Source organism: Ananas comosus, linkage group 10, assembly GCF_001540865.1.
Source record: "Ananas comosus cultivar F153 linkage group 10, ASM154086v1, whole genome shotgun sequence".
NCBI lineage: Eukaryota > Viridiplantae > Streptophyta > Magnoliopsida > Poales > Bromeliaceae > Ananas > Ananas comosus.
In genome coordinates this window covers 1392512-1410931 of record NC_033630.1, presented here as the reverse complement: position 1 = coordinate 1410931, position 18420 = coordinate 1392512, and the positions used below count along the sequence as shown (strand labels likewise).

The 18420-nt window shown below is 38.1% G+C and overlaps 2 protein-coding genes across 3 annotated transcripts; both read left to right on the top strand.

Annotated features, from left to right (window-relative positions):
• Positions 5036 to 6197, top strand: LOC109715982 (glutaredoxin-C7-like). The gene has a single exon (XM_020241244.1). The coding sequence runs from the start codon at positions 5258 to 5260 to the stop codon at positions 5639 to 5641; it is 384 nt and encodes a 127-aa protein (XP_020096833.1). The 5' UTR covers positions 5036 to 5257; the 3' UTR covers positions 5642 to 6197.
• Positions 11175 to 17140, top strand: LOC109716009 (probable phospholipid-transporting ATPase 4). 2 transcript variants are annotated; one of them, XM_020241276.1, is made up of 10 exons: positions 11175 to 13437; positions 13531 to 13641; positions 14097 to 14373; positions 14456 to 14544; positions 14631 to 14718; positions 14821 to 15030; positions 15110 to 15235; positions 15602 to 15700; positions 15780 to 15971; positions 16262 to 17140. In XM_020241276.1, the coding sequence occupies exons 1-10, from the start codon at positions 11684 to 11686 to the stop codon at positions 16922 to 16924; spliced, it is 3609 nt and encodes a 1202-aa protein (XP_020096865.1). In that variant the 5' UTR covers positions 11175 to 11683; the 3' UTR covers positions 16925 to 17140. The 2 variants fall into 2 exon arrangements, with proteins under 2 accessions (XP_020096865.1, XP_020096864.1); XM_020241275.1 differs by having other exon boundaries at positions 14791 to 15030.

The following is an 18420-nucleotide window of genomic DNA, read 5'->3' as shown; positions in this document are numbered from 1 at the left end:
TCCGACGATCCAACGATGACAATCAAAATATTTGTCATAATTTTTTCCTAAGTAGCCTTATATTTGATTTTTTGAAATGTTCCTCGATCCATATAATACTTTTCCAAAAATCTCACTTAATTCCAAAATCTTTTTTGGATACCAATAATTTTGTTTTGAAACATTTACAATTAACTGTGTAGGTAGACGAATTGAATATGCTCATTAGTTACAAAGCGCGCCAATAATTGACATTGATAAAACTATTATTATCAACATTAAGATGACACTTGGGTATCTAAGTATTCAAACAGCAATGTACTACACAAGTGCTAATTAGGCAATTAATTGGCCCCAAAGTTTTTATAATCAGAGTGATCATAGAATAGGTAACAATAATAATATAATAATAATAATAAATAGGCATTAAATTACAAAGAAAGCAAGCATCCTGCTGGACCATAAGTGAAGGGGCAGTAACAAATGAATGTGATAATTGCGAATTTTTTCGGTAAACATTTATTTCATTAAAATTACAAGAATCCCATAAATTTTTCTAAAACCATAATAATATTGGCCTTGATTTTAGCTCTCCGCAGTTCATATGATTTTGACGGATACAAATTTCATACAAAACACTAATTCTATATGTATAACCTATTATTCTATATATATAATATCCATCGTTAATTATGAAGCAATGGGTATCTCTTATAATTAATGAACCGATGTATTAGACTCTTATTTGGTACGATACTTTTTTAATTAGTATGATTGTAACCGGGAAGTTTGAGTTTTATTTTTGAAAAAAGTCTTACTATTAATGAATTGGTAGTATAGTATACTTTACCTACGAGGTAATTTATATTTATAATATTTTATTCCAAATATTTGATCGTATTTCTAAAAAAGATATTTGGACATCCAAACATGACTTTAGCAATCTACGCATTGAATATAATTTCTAAATTATTAATAACTTGTTTGATCTACAATCTCTCCCTCTCGACTCGAACTCGATCATGTCGAACCTTTTCTACAGTAATAAATGCCTCGATTAGAGGTAATTTATTCCATTTGAGAACATATTTTAATCCAATGAATTCACCATAAAGTAAGAGAAAAACCTAGGTTGATGACCATGATCAAATAATGATCAAATAGTAGGGTCTAAATAGGGCCGGGATTAGGCGTTTACTACCCCTGCATGATTCGCAAATCCCAACAAATGAAGAAGCATTGATATAATTAGAAAGGCACTTGCTATGTACATGCAACATAAATACATATATATATATAGAGAGAGAGAGAGAGAGAGAGAGGACGTACGTAGTAGCCATGCATGTGATGGGGAGGGGCACTGTTCCTGTACCTTTCCCTCCACGTGTGCCCCGCTCATCGCGGCTTGCACGAAGGAAACGGATACCCCGAACAAAAAGTTAAAACTCGGGGCAAATTAATTAAGAGCATTATTATTATTTATTATAACCCTCCGTGCATAATTGTTGATTAGCATGTAATGGTAAAATTAAATGTAATATTTATATAACTAAGCCAAAACGTTGAAGTTGTATAGTTGAGGATAAATTTAATTTATGATAAACTTATTATACGTGCGTAATTAAGCACCCTATTGTTATTATATTATATAATAATAATAATTATTATTATTATTATTATTATTTTTAATCGGAATGAGTTGTCGCGTCGGTGTTACGAAACTAGGAAGCATTAAAGGGTGAAAATTAAATTGATGAGGTCACGTCCCGACAAAGATACAGCAAGTGAGCAGGTTCCCGGACGTCCTCTTTTATTTCTCCTTCTATAATTTTTATATATTTTTTTCTCTCTTTTTTTTTTTTCTTTTTTCTTTTTTTTTTGTGGTGTGGGGAAGAGGGAGAGAGAGAGAGAATGGGTGACGTCATGGAACCCCTCATCTCCGGGTCAACAAACAGTTGGCAGCTTTATCCGCTGCGCGCCAACCGATGCGCCAGCGTCTTCTGACACGTGTCCTGTTGATTTTTCGTCCCCGTCCCAATTTGGGTGGGAATTTGGCTCCGTTTAGTATAGCAAATGGATCCGGGTTCACGGAGCTCCGGTCCGATTCGTATGTAATCTATTTGGAGAAGAAGGCCTTTTTCGTTTTCTGATCTATTTTCATATGCTAAAAATTTACTTTTTTCTGAAATTAAGCAATAGGTAAATATAAACACACTAATTCGCTTTGAATCTATTGGAGCCAACTAGCTGAGAAAATAGGTTAGAAGGTAAGCGGCCCCTTCTGCCTACAGATCTGTCCAGCGAGCGATGGTAAGCTTAAATCTAAATGAGCTTGAACTCCAGTTGACTAATCTGATTATTATTATTATTTTTTAAAAAAATGTAGTATACGATTTGTTTCGTTTATTTTTTTTTATAAATAAATTTTGTTGAAAATATGAAATAACTAAATTTCGAATTTAGAATCCCAGACACCGACCACCAAAATTCTTTGCCACTTGCGGTAGGGACGGTTGATAATCTAATTACCACTATTGACAATTGACTCCGCCAAAAAACTTGTCATGTGGGGTTTGAACATGAGCGGTCGTTAAATTAGGCCTGAGTTTGGCTCATCCGTAATCGAGTTCGAACTTAATTAACCCCACCTCATTTATTTCAAATCTAACTTTATAAGTTAGCTTAGCTGCATGCCTATCTTTTACCGACGGAATTTGTTCGGGTTCATAAGAGAAATTGTCTTCTACTTAATTTAAGATTAATTTTCAGCACCCTTTTCCATTAATATTCTCGTAATTAAATTAGTTGGCACGCATCTCATTTGTTAATTAGTTGTCACATAAGTGTAGGCATGCATCTTACACATGCGTTTAGAAATGTGGACTCTACGCATCAATAATAAAATGAATCTCTCCTCCCAAAGTTACAAATAATATAGTAAACGTACTCCCGATCGAATATATATATGCGCTGCTCCATCTTGAGTTTATCTACGGGACCAGAAATAATTAATCACCTTTTCACTGATTCAAGTATAGAATGTCATGTCTCATCTTAAAGTTTAGTCGAACCATCCACGTGGCATTGATACAAGAGATAGGAAAAAGAGATTGATCCTACGACCTCACAGAATTTTAAAGGCTCTTTGATTAAGTAACTTGTTCTGATACTATATATATATACTACGTAGAACACCAATTTGATAGAAAAAAGAAAGGAAAAAAGAACTACTCGTGCGTATAAGTATAAAACTCGTTACCAGTACTAAAATGCTAGATCCGATAAGAATTTGCTGGCATTGGTATCTTTCGTGCCGATCCCGATGCAACCATCGACACCGTCATTAAATCATTGATCGTACAGTAGTAAGAATAATTACATCGAAAAATGATAATTAGAAACTTCTGTTCGGAGCTCGAATCGAATCCGATTGGTCGTTATAAAGAGTTTTAATTGCGTTTGCCTCCCACGCACTATGGAAGGAGAGCGAGGCAAAGCTATCACCTTTAGCTGTACATGCATGGCAGACACCACTTTAGCACCATCCATAATCAAACCACACTCCAACTTTAGTTTTCGAATAATTATAAAAAAAACTTCATCTACTGTTAGTTACTAACCCACAATAGTTTTACTAGTTATTTATCATTAATAATTTTACACATATTATTTAGAAAAAACTTCAAATATTGCTCACGTGATCTCACACTTTCTCACTTTGGTACTATGTAGTTTAAAGTGTATCGATTTAGTACCCGTGGTTTTATTTTTCTCTTTTTATTATTTCTTTCACTAATTTTTTTCGTTAAATCAATGACAAAGTTAAAACTAAAATATACTGAAGTGAATATTTGATAAACTTAGATAGGATATCTGTAGTTTTTTTATATATAATTTAACGAAATGTTAACGGAGGAGCGGACGAAAAATAAAAAATAAAAGCACATATTACTAAATTAAAATACTTTAAATCACACTATAATAAAATAAAAAAAATATACAATTATAGAAATATTATTTAAAGTTTGCGCTATTATTTATTTGGAAAAGAAGCAACAATCATTCCTCATTTTTACTTTTTACTTTTGACCTTTTTACTTTTTTTTTTTGTGGGTTCTTCTTCCTTTGAGTGTGGAACTCTATTGCCACCTTGGGACGCCACGTCAACGCTTCCCGCGCAGATGCGTTTCACACAAGCAACGTCCTCGTGCGATGCTGGGCCCACATTCGTGCCACGTGGAGCGTCGCTATTGGCGGAAAGATTATTTGGGGAAACCGAAAGCTTCGGCCCCACCATTTAGCCCGTGAGTTGGAGATATTCACGAGAGTGCCCCGCGAGCATCAGCGGCCGTTGATTGAGGAGGACCCCCATCGACCAATCGGAGGTCGCGTCGAGGAAACGTCGCATTACGACATCATTTATTATTATTATTATTATTATTATTATTATCTTATTTATCCCCGCCGGTGACGTGTGCGATGTCGAAAATGGACGGTCCACTAGCGCCCGCACCGGGGCGGAATGGACGTCAACGGTCGCCCGTTTATCCACGTGTCAGTGACGTCGCTGCGGGCCCCACCGTTCCCCTAGACAATTAATTGCCACGTGGTTGGCCCTGTGGGTGACGTCATTCGGGCGTGGGGGCCCCGCACGTGAGAGTAGAGGTGCCTCTCCTTACGTGGAAAAATTTTAGAATGCAACCGGTATATTAGTGACGTGACGTAACAAACCAATCAAATTAATTCTTTGAAGAATACATATTCCATCATGATTATAAAAAATATTTTTATTGCATTTTTATTTGAAAAAAAGGAATGTGATTGGCTTGTTATTAATGACGTGGTGCAAGTGTGACAGTGTAGAGGGGACAGGTGACGGCATCATCGCTCCCTGCCGTTCGCTCTCTCTTTAGTCAGTACACCCCCGCTCCGTCACTCCTCGCTTCCGCTTCGCCGGCCACGTGACGCAACACCGCGGGCCCCACCCGGTAACCCGTCACGTCATAGTGACGTTACCCCTCCCCCCCATGTGAGTGAGTTGTGGAGCTCCTGCTCCCACCTCTCCCCTCCCCCTTCCCACCACCACTATATATAAATCCCACTTCGCCCCCTCTCTGAATCCGTTCCTATCGATCGATCCCTTTCTCCTCCTCCTCCTTAGTCGTCGTCGTCGTCGTCGTCTTCTTCTTCTTCCTCGGCTCTCTCGGTTTACCCTAATATTTCGTCGGTCTCTTCTTGTAGATTATAGATCTGGGGGATTTAGCTAGGGGGGATCTGGATGCAGGGGGTGAGGTGTAGGCCGCTGCCGAGCGGAGGGGCGGCGGTGGCGGCGGCGGGGTTGACGATCGACGGCGGGGAGGCGCCGGAGACGAGGATGGAGCGGCTGATAAGGGAGAACCCGGTGGTGATCTTCACGAGGAGGGGCTGCTGCATGTGCCACGTGATGAAGCGGCTCCTGGCGACGGTGGGGGCGCACCCGACGGTGATCGAGGTGGAGGGGGCGGAGGAGGAGGCGGCGGCGGCGCTGCTGCTCGCTGCGGGGGGGATCCCCGCGCTCTTCGTCGGCGGCGCCCCCGTCGGCGGGATCGAGGGGCTCATGGGCCTCCACCTCAGCGGCCGCCTCGTCCCCAGGCTCAGGGAGGTGGGCGCCCTCTGCGGCTGAACAACGACGACGACGACGACGACGACGACGATGGATAAATCTGTAATTTCGCATCTCGTGTAACTCTTTCCTTTTTTTTTTTCTTTTTTTTTTATTAAACTTTATATATTATATATAATATATTTGGGGATCTGGAAGGATCGGAGTCAGAGGTTGGAGACGTCCCCACTCGTGGTCTTTCTAAAATGTAAATATAAAATATCTGGAAAGTGGTGAAGCGTAAAAGAGAGCCAAAAAGAAAAAACCCAAAAAAAAAAGTTAAAAAAAAAAAAAAAAAGCGAAGAGAGCAGTCCGAGAGAGAAGAGAGAGAGAGAGAGAGAGAGAGAGGGGCTCTATAGTTATTGCTTGTAGCGTGCTAGATTATTACCTTGTTTTTTTTTTTTTACTTATATTTTAATCCGTTTATTATGCTAAGATGGATTAATATTAATATTATTATTATTATAACAGTGCGGATAAGATATTTAAATGTGCCGATGGGACGAGTGATAATGGACGTGATGTCATGTAGTTGCTCCGAGCAAAAGTTTGAAATTAAAGACTAAAAACTAAAGTATGATCTAAAATTGCAAAATTAAATATATATATTATTATTCCGCTCTCGGCCAAAATTCTTGTGCACCCGGTTCGTCAAAAATTTGCACCTTGTTGGAGGCCTGGGGCCATGGCATTATCAAATTGGAAGCACAATGTTCTTCTACTGTATATTTAAAAAAACTAGATAAAAATTATATGTAAGATTTGCATTCTAGGCTTAATTTTGTCATATTCTATTTTATCTTAATCTTAGGATTCGTGAATATTAGATGTACGTTTCTGCATGGATTGTACATTTTCCGAAAGGTTCTTACCTCGCATACTTGGCTTTTAGTTACGAAAGAACTGTTTTTATATTCATCAAAACTTTGTGACCCTTCATTTAGTGGGTTATTTGATTGTATATAGTTGTATCTGCACGACAGTTGTAATTTATATACAAATGTAAATTCGGTATTTGCTTTGATATATTTAATTTCAATTGTTGCAGTAGAAATTGCAGGAGGAGATCCAACCGCAGCAGTTGGATCTACGCCTAAATTGATCGCAGTTTTAATTGGATCTACGTCTAAATTGATCGCAATTTTAACTGTAGCAGTTGAAAAAAGTAACTTTAAATAATAGATAAACTTACCTACTTAATTATTTTTAAACAAAAAAAATATTTTTTATAGTTGAGATAATCTCACTATCATATATATATATATATATATATATATATATATATATATATATATATATATATATATATATATAACTAAATAAATTATTTATAGTTGCAGCGCTTTTTATTATATCTAATTAAACAGGATGGATATAGTTTTAATTATTATATTTTTAATTGTATTGTATATATAATTATATCGAACCAAATGGTCTCTTAAAGAAAGAAAGAACAACTGCAGCTTAGGTTACAAAGCGCATATATGACGTCTAGTTGAGGGTTCTAATGGGCTCAGCCTGGGGATTACATACCTTGGAGCCCAGCCCAACACTTCTCCGTGGTTGATGCTTATAAGTCTGAGACCCTCGGCCCAACCTACTCCAAAGGACAAAGAGTGCCACATCCTCCTGCCTAGGATGGCCCGAGTACCATCACGGAGTATGGCCTGTTTGGATATCTTGTAATTTTATTTAATTTTATCATCACGGAGTAGGGGCTGTTTGGATACCTTGTGATTTTATTTAATTTTATCGTAGAGTGAAAAAGCAAATCCCGAGATCCGTAAATCAATTTTATTTAATTTTAGGGAAAACTTCAAAAACCCCCCCTGTGGTTTCATGCATTCTCACTTTCATACCCTGTGGTTTAAAACGTATCAATTTGCCCCCCTGTGGTTTCATTTTTCTTTTTTTGTTATCAATTTTATTATTTTTTTTTTCTTAAATCAGTGACAAAATTAAAATTAAAGAATACTAAAGTGAATATTCGATAAACATAGATGGTTATCTGAAGTTTTTTGTATATAATTTAACGAAATATTAACGAAAAAGCTTCTGAAAAGATAAAAACGAAACCACAGGGGAGCAAATTGATACGTTTTAAACCACAGGGTACTAAAGTGAGAATGCATGAAACCACAGGGGGGGTTTTTAAAGTTTTCCCTTAATTTTATCATCACTGAGTAGGGGCTGTTTGGATACCTTGTGATTTTATTCAATTTTATCGTAGAGTGAAAAAGCAAATCCCGAGATCCAAAGATTTACGCCATCTTTACTTTTGTAACGAATTTAAAGATTTTTGAGGTGTTTTTATTGCTTTTTATACTTTAAAAAAGCATCCAAATAGCTCTTTGTAAGCATATACGGCGTTTCTATAAATTAGTAAAAAAAAGTAACGCTGCTAAAATTAGTCTTATCCAAACTAGCTCTTATACTATAAGGGGTGGAATAACTCTTATACCTTTTTATAACAAAATGTTAATTCTTTGTCCGAAAATAGTAGTTATCGGTTATGTATAATAATTGGGAATAACTATTTCTATCAACACCTTTATTTTCTATATATAACTACTCACTATTTTTTTTATTCTATATTATATATTCAAACGTTATTTTTCTTATTTTCGGAAACAATCTAATTTTTATCCAAATGCTATTTTTTTTGTCTTCATACTTGTATCTATTTCTGTAATAGATAGTTCTTGCTTATATCCAAACTAAACGCTACCTAAATAGTCTTCCTCTGAGTTCAATGGTAGAGAGACCGTGTAAAGAGAAGATTTCAGTGTTATTATTTTCTACTATTTAATAACCTAATAATACATTTCTCAAAAAAAAAAGGACAAAGGTTGAATTAAACCCCCTTAAATTTACTGCAATTATCACTTGGGCGGGCCTCGTAAACTTTCAAAATCGGCATGTTACCCCCTTGATGCTTAAGCCACGTCACTTCTCCTGCTATTTTTAAAGAAAACTAATTAAAATACTTTTTAAAAAATAAAAAAAAATTTAAAACATATTTTTAGGGAGGATGGTAAGTGGTTGACAAACTAGAATTGCTATTTACCACTAGCCTAGTCTTTGAACATGTGACTTCGAATATTAATTATCAAATTTTTATGGATAAACTTCAAATACTATCTCTTTTGTTTCGCACTTTCTCAATCACTTCAATATTATATTATATATATGTGGTTTGAAGTATATTAATTTAATATCTTATGATTTTATTTTTTTCTTTTCATCAGCTCTTTCGTTAACATTTTATTAAATTATATACAAAAAATTTTAGATATTTCACATAGGTTTATTGAATATTCGCTTTAATACCTTTTAGTTTTAACTTTGTAATAGATTTAACGAAAAAAAAAAAATCTGATGAAAAGAAAAAAATAAAATCAAAGGGTACTAAATTAATATATTTTAAATTTCAGAATATTAAAGTGAAAAAATGGAAAACCACAGAAGTGGTATCTCAAGTTTACCTAATACCGTTTGGTTCGGGTATAAGCAAGAACTAGCTATTATAGGGATAGATACAAGTATGGGGATAAGAAAAATAGTGTTTGGGTGAAAATTGGGTTGTTCCCGGGGATAAGAACAATTTTAGATAGTTTTATATAGAAAATGATTGTAATGGTGGGGATAACCGAGAACTATTATTTTTGGGTAAAAAATTAACGTTTGGGTATAAATGGGGATAATCGTCTTTTGTCCTTGCCCGGTATGCAATGTCATTTGTTTATGGGCCTATTTATATTTTACTATACTATACTTTTTTTTATTGGCACCAAGTAATTTAGACTAAGTTACTGTATAAATGCACGGCTGGGTATCGGCCTCAAAATACTTACTCTAGCTTAATCTTATGAAATAATAATAAAGAGATTGAAAAACACCTAATTTGAGGACATTGTTTTCTTTCTCTTCTGCGTCGTTAGCCAACTAAAAGCTCCGTATTGTATTTCGATTTGGAAACATGGTTAGTTAATTCGCGAATAATTTGTGAATTATTAGCGAATTTTTTAAGAAACAAATTAAACATCCGAATTCGTATTTTTTTCGAAAAATTCAGAAAAAAAAAGCACGTTTTTTCGTCAAAAATAATTATTCGCGATTCGCGAATGATTCGCCCAAAAAACACAGTGCTCGCGGGTCGTGTCGTCGCCGCTCTAATCACCGAACTCGTCCGTGTCGTCAGCGTCCTTCTCCTCCGCCACCCTGGCTGACGCTGGGAGTAAGAGGGCCACAACGGCAGATTCCGTCTCGCCCGAGGGGTCCGCGAAAACTATGGATGAAAATAGCACAGCGGTCCTAGAGCAAGTGGCAAAGGGTTTGATGGTTGGTACCCGAGACCCAAGTTCGAATACTAGTTGATTCTCATTTTCAATTAAGTTTATTTCTAAATGAAATAAACGAATCGGATAGCGTACTACCTATCTCTCAATAAAAAAAAAAATGGTGTGCAAGGTGCATGAATGCACTGGGTTCAGGCAATAATTTATTTCTCCAACAATTCTCTCTTTCTCTCTTTGAGAAAATAATTGTATACCGTTTTGATTCCAGCCAAATATTATAACTCCAACCACCCATACAAAAACAATCAAGTAACTATGTTTGCGAAAACTACATTATAGATTAGTTGACACTTACGAGGTTGCTACCTGGAAGAGTCAAATTAAATGTAGTGTTGCTTCTTTTTTANAATTATTTATTAATATTTATAAATATATAATATAACTCTTATATATTATTACTATATGTTTATTATAATTTTAAATATATTTAATATATATATATAAATTATAATAATAATAATATATATAGCCGAATTTTTGATTCTGAATTTTTAATTGATGAACCTATAATATTCGTATAAATCATGTATCCGAATAATTATTGAATCCGTTTTTTAGCCGTATTTTTTAACAAATTTAAAAAATTAAAAATAAATTTTATTCAATTTATACCCGTATTGAATTTTTGTTAACTAACTATGGTTGGGGAACATCTTCTCTTATTCAGAATATCTGAATAAAAAGTAATTTACGAGGACCATTGCAACAGTAAATGCTTTAAAAGTCGGGTTGCGCGCGCGCGATGTATTAGGCCAAGAGCCATGGTTAGTGCGAGAAGTAGCATTTTCTTCCGCGAGGAGTTGTAGGGGATCTCGACCCTGTAGAAGAATCGGTAGCGTGACACGTGTCTCGCTGCTCGGACCTGACGTAACGTTGGTGGGTCCCACAGTTTACTTAACAAAGTTTCGCCCTCTAATTCATCGACCATTAATTATTATTACGACCATTAATTATTATTACGAACATAATAATAATTACATTATAATAGGGGAAAAGGGAAAAACACGATGTTAGCAGTTTAATTAGCTTAATAAAGAAATTATTCGAAATATTATTAAAGAAATAATAATTAATAATAATAATAATGCCTACCGTTGGTTCGAATCGCCCGAGAGGGAACCCGCGAAACCCCCCAAGTCACTCTCTCTCTCATCTCCCGTTGCACGAAACGTAAAGTTGATCGAACGGTCCAAAACCCCTGCTCTCTGATTCCGAGTCGTTCGGGCCTCCTCCTCCTCTTCACGCTCCTCGTGCGTTCTCTCTCTCTCTCTCTGTTTCTCTCTCTCTCCTTCGAGCTCCGTCTCCTTCGATCCATCCTCTTTTGCTTTTTCTCGTCGCGATTTGTTTCTATCTTCTTTAATTTTTTAAATAAATCCTTGTTTTTTTCTTGTTGAAGTTTCGATCTCTTGATCGTTTCGAAGGTACATTTCTCGCAATTTTGCTCTTAAATTTCCGATTAAACGCCGATTTCGAACGATTTCTGGAGATCCCGACACAATGTGTGCCATAGATTTCTCGTCACATTCGTGATTTAGATCGGCAATCAATCGATCATTTGAGAAATTTCGTGTGATTCCCCAAATTTTTGCGAATTTTAGAGCTTAGTTTTCCGATCCATTTAGATGTAGATGGAGGGGAACGCACCCTTCTCCCCCGATCGGATCTGAGCAAACCCTAACCCTAACCCTAACCCTAGAATCGGGCAATGGCGCGCGGCGCGCGGCGTCGGGAGCTCCTCCGATGGAGCAAGCTCTACACGTTCTCCTGCCTCCGCCCCTGCGCTTCCCCCTCGGACTCCGACGCCGCCGCGCAATCCCTCGGCGGCCCCGGATTCTCCCGCGCCGTCCACTGCAACCAGCCCCGGATCCACCGCAAGAAGCCCCTCCGCTACCCCTCCAACTACATCTCCACCACCAAGTACAACATCCTCACCTTCCTCCCCAAGGCCGTGTTCGAGCAGTTCCGCCGCGTCGCCAACCTCTACTTCCTCCTCGCCGCCATCCTCTCCCTCACCCCGATCGCCCCCTTCTCCTACGTCAGCATGATCGCGCCCCTCGCCTTCGTCGTCGGCCTCAGCATGGCCAAGGAGGCGCTCGAGGATTGGCGGCGCTTCGTGCAGGACATGAAGGTTAACAGCCGGAAGGTCAGCTTCCACAAAGGGGACGGACAATTCAGCTACAAGCATTGGCAGAAGATTCAGGTAGGGGACGTCGTTAAGGTCGAAAAGGATCAGTTCTTCCCCGCCGATTTGCTTCTGCTCTCGTCGAGCTACGAGGACGGCATTTGTTACGTCGAGACCATGAATTTGGACGGCGAGACGAATTTGAAGGTCAAGAGGGCTTTGGAGGTGACACTCCCGCTGGACGAAGACGGGACTTTTAGGGAATTTAAGGCCATTATTCGGTGCGAGGATCCGAATCCTAGCTTGTACACCTTCGTCGGTAATTTCGAATATGAGAGACAGGTCTATGCTCTCGACCCGAGTCAGATTCTTCTCAGGGATTCAAAGCTTCGAAATACTTCCTATGTCTATGGAGTGGTCGTTTTCACGGGTCATGATAGCAAAGTCATGCAGAACGCGACCCAATCGCCGTCCAAGAGGAGTAACATTGAGAGGAAAATGGACCGTATCATTTATATCCTGTTCACGCTGCTTGTGTTGATATCGCTGATCAGCTCGATCGGCTTTGCCGTGAACACCAAGTTCGGGATGCCACACTGGTGGTATTTGCGACCAGACGACACCTCAAACTTGTACGACCCGTCGAAGCCTGTTACTTCCGGCGTCTTCCATCTCGTCACGGCACTCATTCTTTATGGGTATTTGATTCCGATCTCACTCTATGTTTCCATCGAAGTTGTCAAGGTTTTACAAGCTATGTTCATCAACCATGATCTGCATATGTATGATGAGGATACTGGAAATCCCGCTGACGCACGGACCTCGAACTTAAACGAGGAGCTTGGCCAAGTCCATACAATTTTATCGGATAAAACGGGCACTTTGACCTGCAATCAGATGGACTTTTTGAAGTGTTCCATAGCAGGAGTTTCATATGGCCGGCGTTCTAGTGAAGTCGAAATAGCTGCCGCAAAGCAGATGGCTTCAGAAGCCGGGGAAATCGATTTAGAAGACAGGATTTCATTTACAGTTGATATTGCAAAAAAGCCCGCAATAAAAGGTTTCAGCTTTGAAGACGACCGACTCATGCAAGGAAATTGGATAAATGATCCTAGTGCCGGTACTATTCTTATGTTTTTCAGGATACTTGCTCTCTGTCACACAGCAATTCCCGAAATGAACGAGGAAACTGGCAGTTTTAGCTACGAAGCGGAATCACCTGATGAAGGGGCCTTCCTGGTTGCTGCAAGGGAATTTGGTTTTGAGTTCTGTAAGAGGACTCAATCAAGCGTCTTTGTTAGGGAGAGATATGCCTCTTCTCAGTACCCTGTCGAAAGGTCATATAGCAGACCCAAAGTATAATTAGCTGGTATCATCTTTTAATTTTACGTAGTATTGGCTTGTTAACTCTTGAGGTCGTTTGTTTTTAGGGAGTTCAAGGTTCTCAGTCTATTGGAATTCAGCAGCAAAAGGAAAAGGATGTCCGTAATTTTGCGGGACGAAGCTGGGCAAATTCTTCTTCTTTGCAAAGGAGCGGACAGGTATGATACCGCAATTGCCACGTCAGTTTGCTTCTTTGCTTATTTTTGCTGATGAAAGGTGGTTCTTTTCTAGCTAGCTGAAGCTTACACAAAAGTGCTGCCTGGGTAAAGTTATTCGAAGAAACAGTAATCGGTTCTTTTGTTAAGATTTTCCCAACAGTTTCCTGCTCCAGCAAATGCAAAGCTCCTAATTGGACCTTCAGCTTTTGTGGACTAGAAGCTTTTCAGCTTTTTGCCACGAGTGAAGAACCAAGTTTTTTTTGTTTGCCAACCTCCTAGCTTATGTTTCTGTGAGTTAATGAGTTGATTCTGAAAACTAGGCCGAACAAACACTATATCTATGAATGTTGTTAGTGCTTCTGCTGAATCATCTGCTGCACTATAATTATATACCTATAGTAATCTTGGCTTGCTAAACGTGCTCTAATGGATAAATTCTCTCTTTCTCCAAACAGCATCATTTTCGATCGACTATCAAAGAATGGAAGAATGTACGAGGTTGACACTACTAAACATCTAAGTGACTACGGGGAAGCAGGCTTGCGTACACTTGCACTGTCATACAGAGTACTGGAGGAAACAGAGTATTCTGCATGGAACACCGAGTTTCTTAAAGCAAAAACTTCTATCGGTCCTGACAGAGAAGCCCAACTTGAGCGAGTCTCTGATTTGATTGAAAGGGAACTGATCCTTGTGGGTGCAACTGCTGTTGAAGATAAACTACAAAAAGGAGCAAGTTTTTGGCCTTTAGTTTTACCGCTAAATTTATCGTCTCTCTCAGTTGACATTGCTGATTTCTTTCTTTCTTTTTCAGGTTCCTCAGTGTATAGATAAATTAGCTCAAGCTGGTCTCAAAATCTGGGTTCTGACTGGTGATAAAATGGAAACAGCAATCAATATAGGGTAACCTTTCAAACCATTATAGCTACACAAAAAATTATGACAAATATGCAATATATGTAACTTGACAGTTCATTTCATCTTTGCAGATTTGCATGCAGCTTACTTAGGCAAGGCATGAAACAGATATGTTTGTCCACAGTGAACGGTGACTTAATCTCACAAGATGCAAGAAAGGTAGTTTTTGTAAATCATTTAGCTTACTACAGTTTCAGGCGTTGATCTCTGCAGTAAGTCTTTTTATGGTAGGCTTTGCTTTTATCTTTGACGAATGAGCAGGAAGCAAAGGAGAATCTTTTGCTGCAAATAACTAATGCTTCACAAATGGTCAAGCTGGAAAAGGATCCTCACGCAGCATTTGCCTTGATAATCGATGGCAAAACTTTGACGTATGCCTTGGAGGATGATATGAAGACCCACTTTTTGAACCTAGCAATTGATTGTGCTTCTGTCATATGCTGTCGGGTCTCTCCAAAGCAGAAAGCACTGGTACCCATAGTTGATACCTACAAAGCGGTGAAATTAACATGTAGGGTTACTTTAAAATGAATCTCATTTTCTGATTTAGGTCACTCGACTGGTTAATGAAGGAACGGGCCAAACCACTTTAGCTATAGGTGATGGTGCAAATGATGTCGGCATGATTCAAGAAGCTGATATCGGTGTTGGTATCAGCGGCGTGGAGGGAATGCAGGTTGATTTTTCAGTGCTTCTATTTATTTTTCTTGGCATTTGGCGAAAAAATGATTTGCTTGTTTTTCTCTTATGCTTCTTTGATCTTTCTTTCTTCTTTTTTTTTTTTTTTCTGTTTCTTATTTTTTATTTAATTTTTTTTATAAATCAAATTGACATGGCCAAAATCTCTGATTTATATATTCATGAGTCGTGACAAGGAGTCTCAGTGGTGCTTTAGTTAATAAAGAAGATTATGATACAAATTTGCAAAGACAAGAAAATACTTTGTTTTCTCAGGAACCTGATTTCCCTGTCTTCCGGGAATTCCATTTTTGTTCATCTCTTTCGGTACTAATCATAATCAGGATTGTTCTGTTTGGGGCAGGCCGTGATGGCTAGCGATTTTTCTATTTCCCAATTTCGTTTTCTTGAGCGGCTGCTTCTTGTTCATGGTCACTGGTGCTACAAGAGGATTGCGCAGATGGTAATGGCTAGCTAGAAACACATCCGTTTTCTGTATGGTGGGCTCTATTTTACTAATACTTTGATCTAATTGCATTCAGATATGTTACTTTTTCTACAAGAATATTGCTTTCGGCCTCACGATATTCTACTTTGAGGCATACACTGCGTTCTCCGGCCAGTCAGTATATGACGACTGGTACATGATCCTTTTCAATGTCATCCTCACCTCATTGCCCGTGATATCGCTCGGAGTCTTTGAGCAAGACGTTCCTTCTGAAGTCTGCTTACAGGTGAACTACATTTACTCTGGTCTTCACTTTGGATGTCTATCTATAAATTGTAGTAATCTTCTGAGATAAAACAATGTTGTGTTGTCCGTCAGAAATTATAATATCCCTGCACCATCTGAATTTTTGTGTGCGCTCCGTCAGCATGATTGCCTACATATACACCATTGAACTGATGAAAAAGCTCGTCGTTAATTTTTCTTTTTGCTTCAAATACAAATCCAACCTCCCCGTGAGTTTTGTATTGTTTGTGTACCTTTAATTATTTCAATTGCACACAAATTATTCTGCAGTTCCCAGCCTTGTATCAGCAAGGACCGAGAAACCTTTTCTTCGACTGGAATAGGATTTTTGGTTGGATGGGCAATGGTCTCTACTCATCCTTAGTTATCTTCTTCCTCAACATCGGCATCTTCTACAATCAGGCCTTCCGCCCAGAAGGCCAGACCGCTGACATGGCCGCCGTGGGGACCGCCATGTTCACTTGCATAATCTGGGCCGTCAACGTCCAGATCGCCCTCACGATGAGCCACTTCACATGGATTCAGCACCTCTTTGTGTGGGGCAGCGTCACCACATGGTACCTTTTCCTTCTAGCCTACGGAATGACATCGCCATTGATTTCCGGAAACAACTTCCAGATTCTTCTAGAAGCCCTCGGATCGGCCCCGATATACTGGTCTGTGACCCTTCTAGTTACTGTTGCTTGCAACCTCCCATACTTGGCCCATATCTCCTATCAGAGAGCATGCAATCCACTTGATCACCATGTTATTCAGGAGATTAAACATTACAAAAAAGATGTAGAGGATCAGATTATGTGGAAACGGGAGAGTTCTAAGGCGAGGCAGGAGACTAAGATTGGTTTCTCCGCGAGGGTCGATGCTAAGATCAGGCAGCTGAAGGGGAAACTGCAGAAGAAAGTCTCATCCTTGAGCATTCAAACAGCTACGTGAGACCTTCTTGTCGATTTCTTTTGCTCATTTCATAGCTCAAGCTGACCTTTTATTTTGTTTTTACACCTCGATTTTTTTCATTTTTTGCCGCGAAAGCATAGGATCCTTCTCATGCATTTTACGCATTGAAATTCCAGCCTTATATGCAAGCCTTGTACAAAACCAATAATATATTGCTCATTCGAAGATATATATATGGGAGTAGTTGAGAATGTATGGCCATTTCTCTACGGTATAGTTTTGTATCGCTTTTTCGCGAAAGCGCCTTGGCTTGCTTTTTTCTGGAAGGGATCACTGGAACAAGAGTGTAATTGAGGAATGCAAATAAATTGATTGTCCGCGAAAGAATTGGTGAGTATTGTGTTTTTGCCTAGTGCATTTTTGTATTAACATTGGCCCTGTGCTCATCTTTGTCTAGTTACTATACACACCAAAGGGACTTGGATTTTATGCGGTTCTTTTGTGCCTAAGAATAGAATGGATATTTCTGTGCAAATATTGTGGCTTGATTAATGCACTCCAATCGTAAAATTAAGTATTAGACTCTCGAATAAGATCGATGAGTACTGATACAATGATTCTTAACATAAATTCGTGCCCAATTACGTGTTTTTAAAAGATTTTTTTACCTTAAAGAGGCTTAATATTTATTTTAGTTTTTCTTCTATTTTCTCCTCTTGGACTTCCTATAACTTGTTTTTTTCATTTTCTTATACCAAATTCTTGGTGGAGATAAATTCAGCGAAGCCACCTAAACTACCAAATTTCTCCAAGAAAGCGCTCAAAATACTTCGTGCATGTTGACTGATTACGGATACTTATAAAAACCATGTGGAGTGTTACACAGCGAATAATTTATCATGTTTTTCAGCTTCGTTTGAATCATTAGATGATAAAAATAAATACGACGAATGACTCAATGTGTATTCCAGTATCGAAAAAGTTAAATGGTATCTAATTTCTGTACGGACCAACACAATTGTTGACTTGTTGTAACTTTATAATTTTTTCTTCCTCAGCAATTTTGGTATCTTTTGCTGTGCCTCGCATGAACCCTTTGGGCATCTAAAAGATGCAGAGCCAAAAGATGGTCGGTATACAAAAGCAAAGAGACAAGTAGATATCACGTGTGTTTTTTAACTCGTCCAAAAAACAATGCGATACACAAGTATTAATTAATCGTTCATGCAAACCTGTTAAAGGAAAAAAAAAAAAAAAATGAAAATCGAATTAATACGAGAAAGTTTAGTGTACGTTTGAGAGACTTTATGATTTTTACTGTTGGAAATTAATGACTTAGAACATTTAAGATTAGTAAAAATTAAGTTTGTTATATTTTTCTAATAATTATTACAAAATGTTTGTTAATTATTTGGCTAGATTTGGTTCGAATAAGTCAAACATTTATTAGAAAAGTATTCTATATAACTATATAAGCTGTCTAAATCAAGAACAGTGCCTTTGATTTTCAATAGGTAGGTTTAATTTACACAATG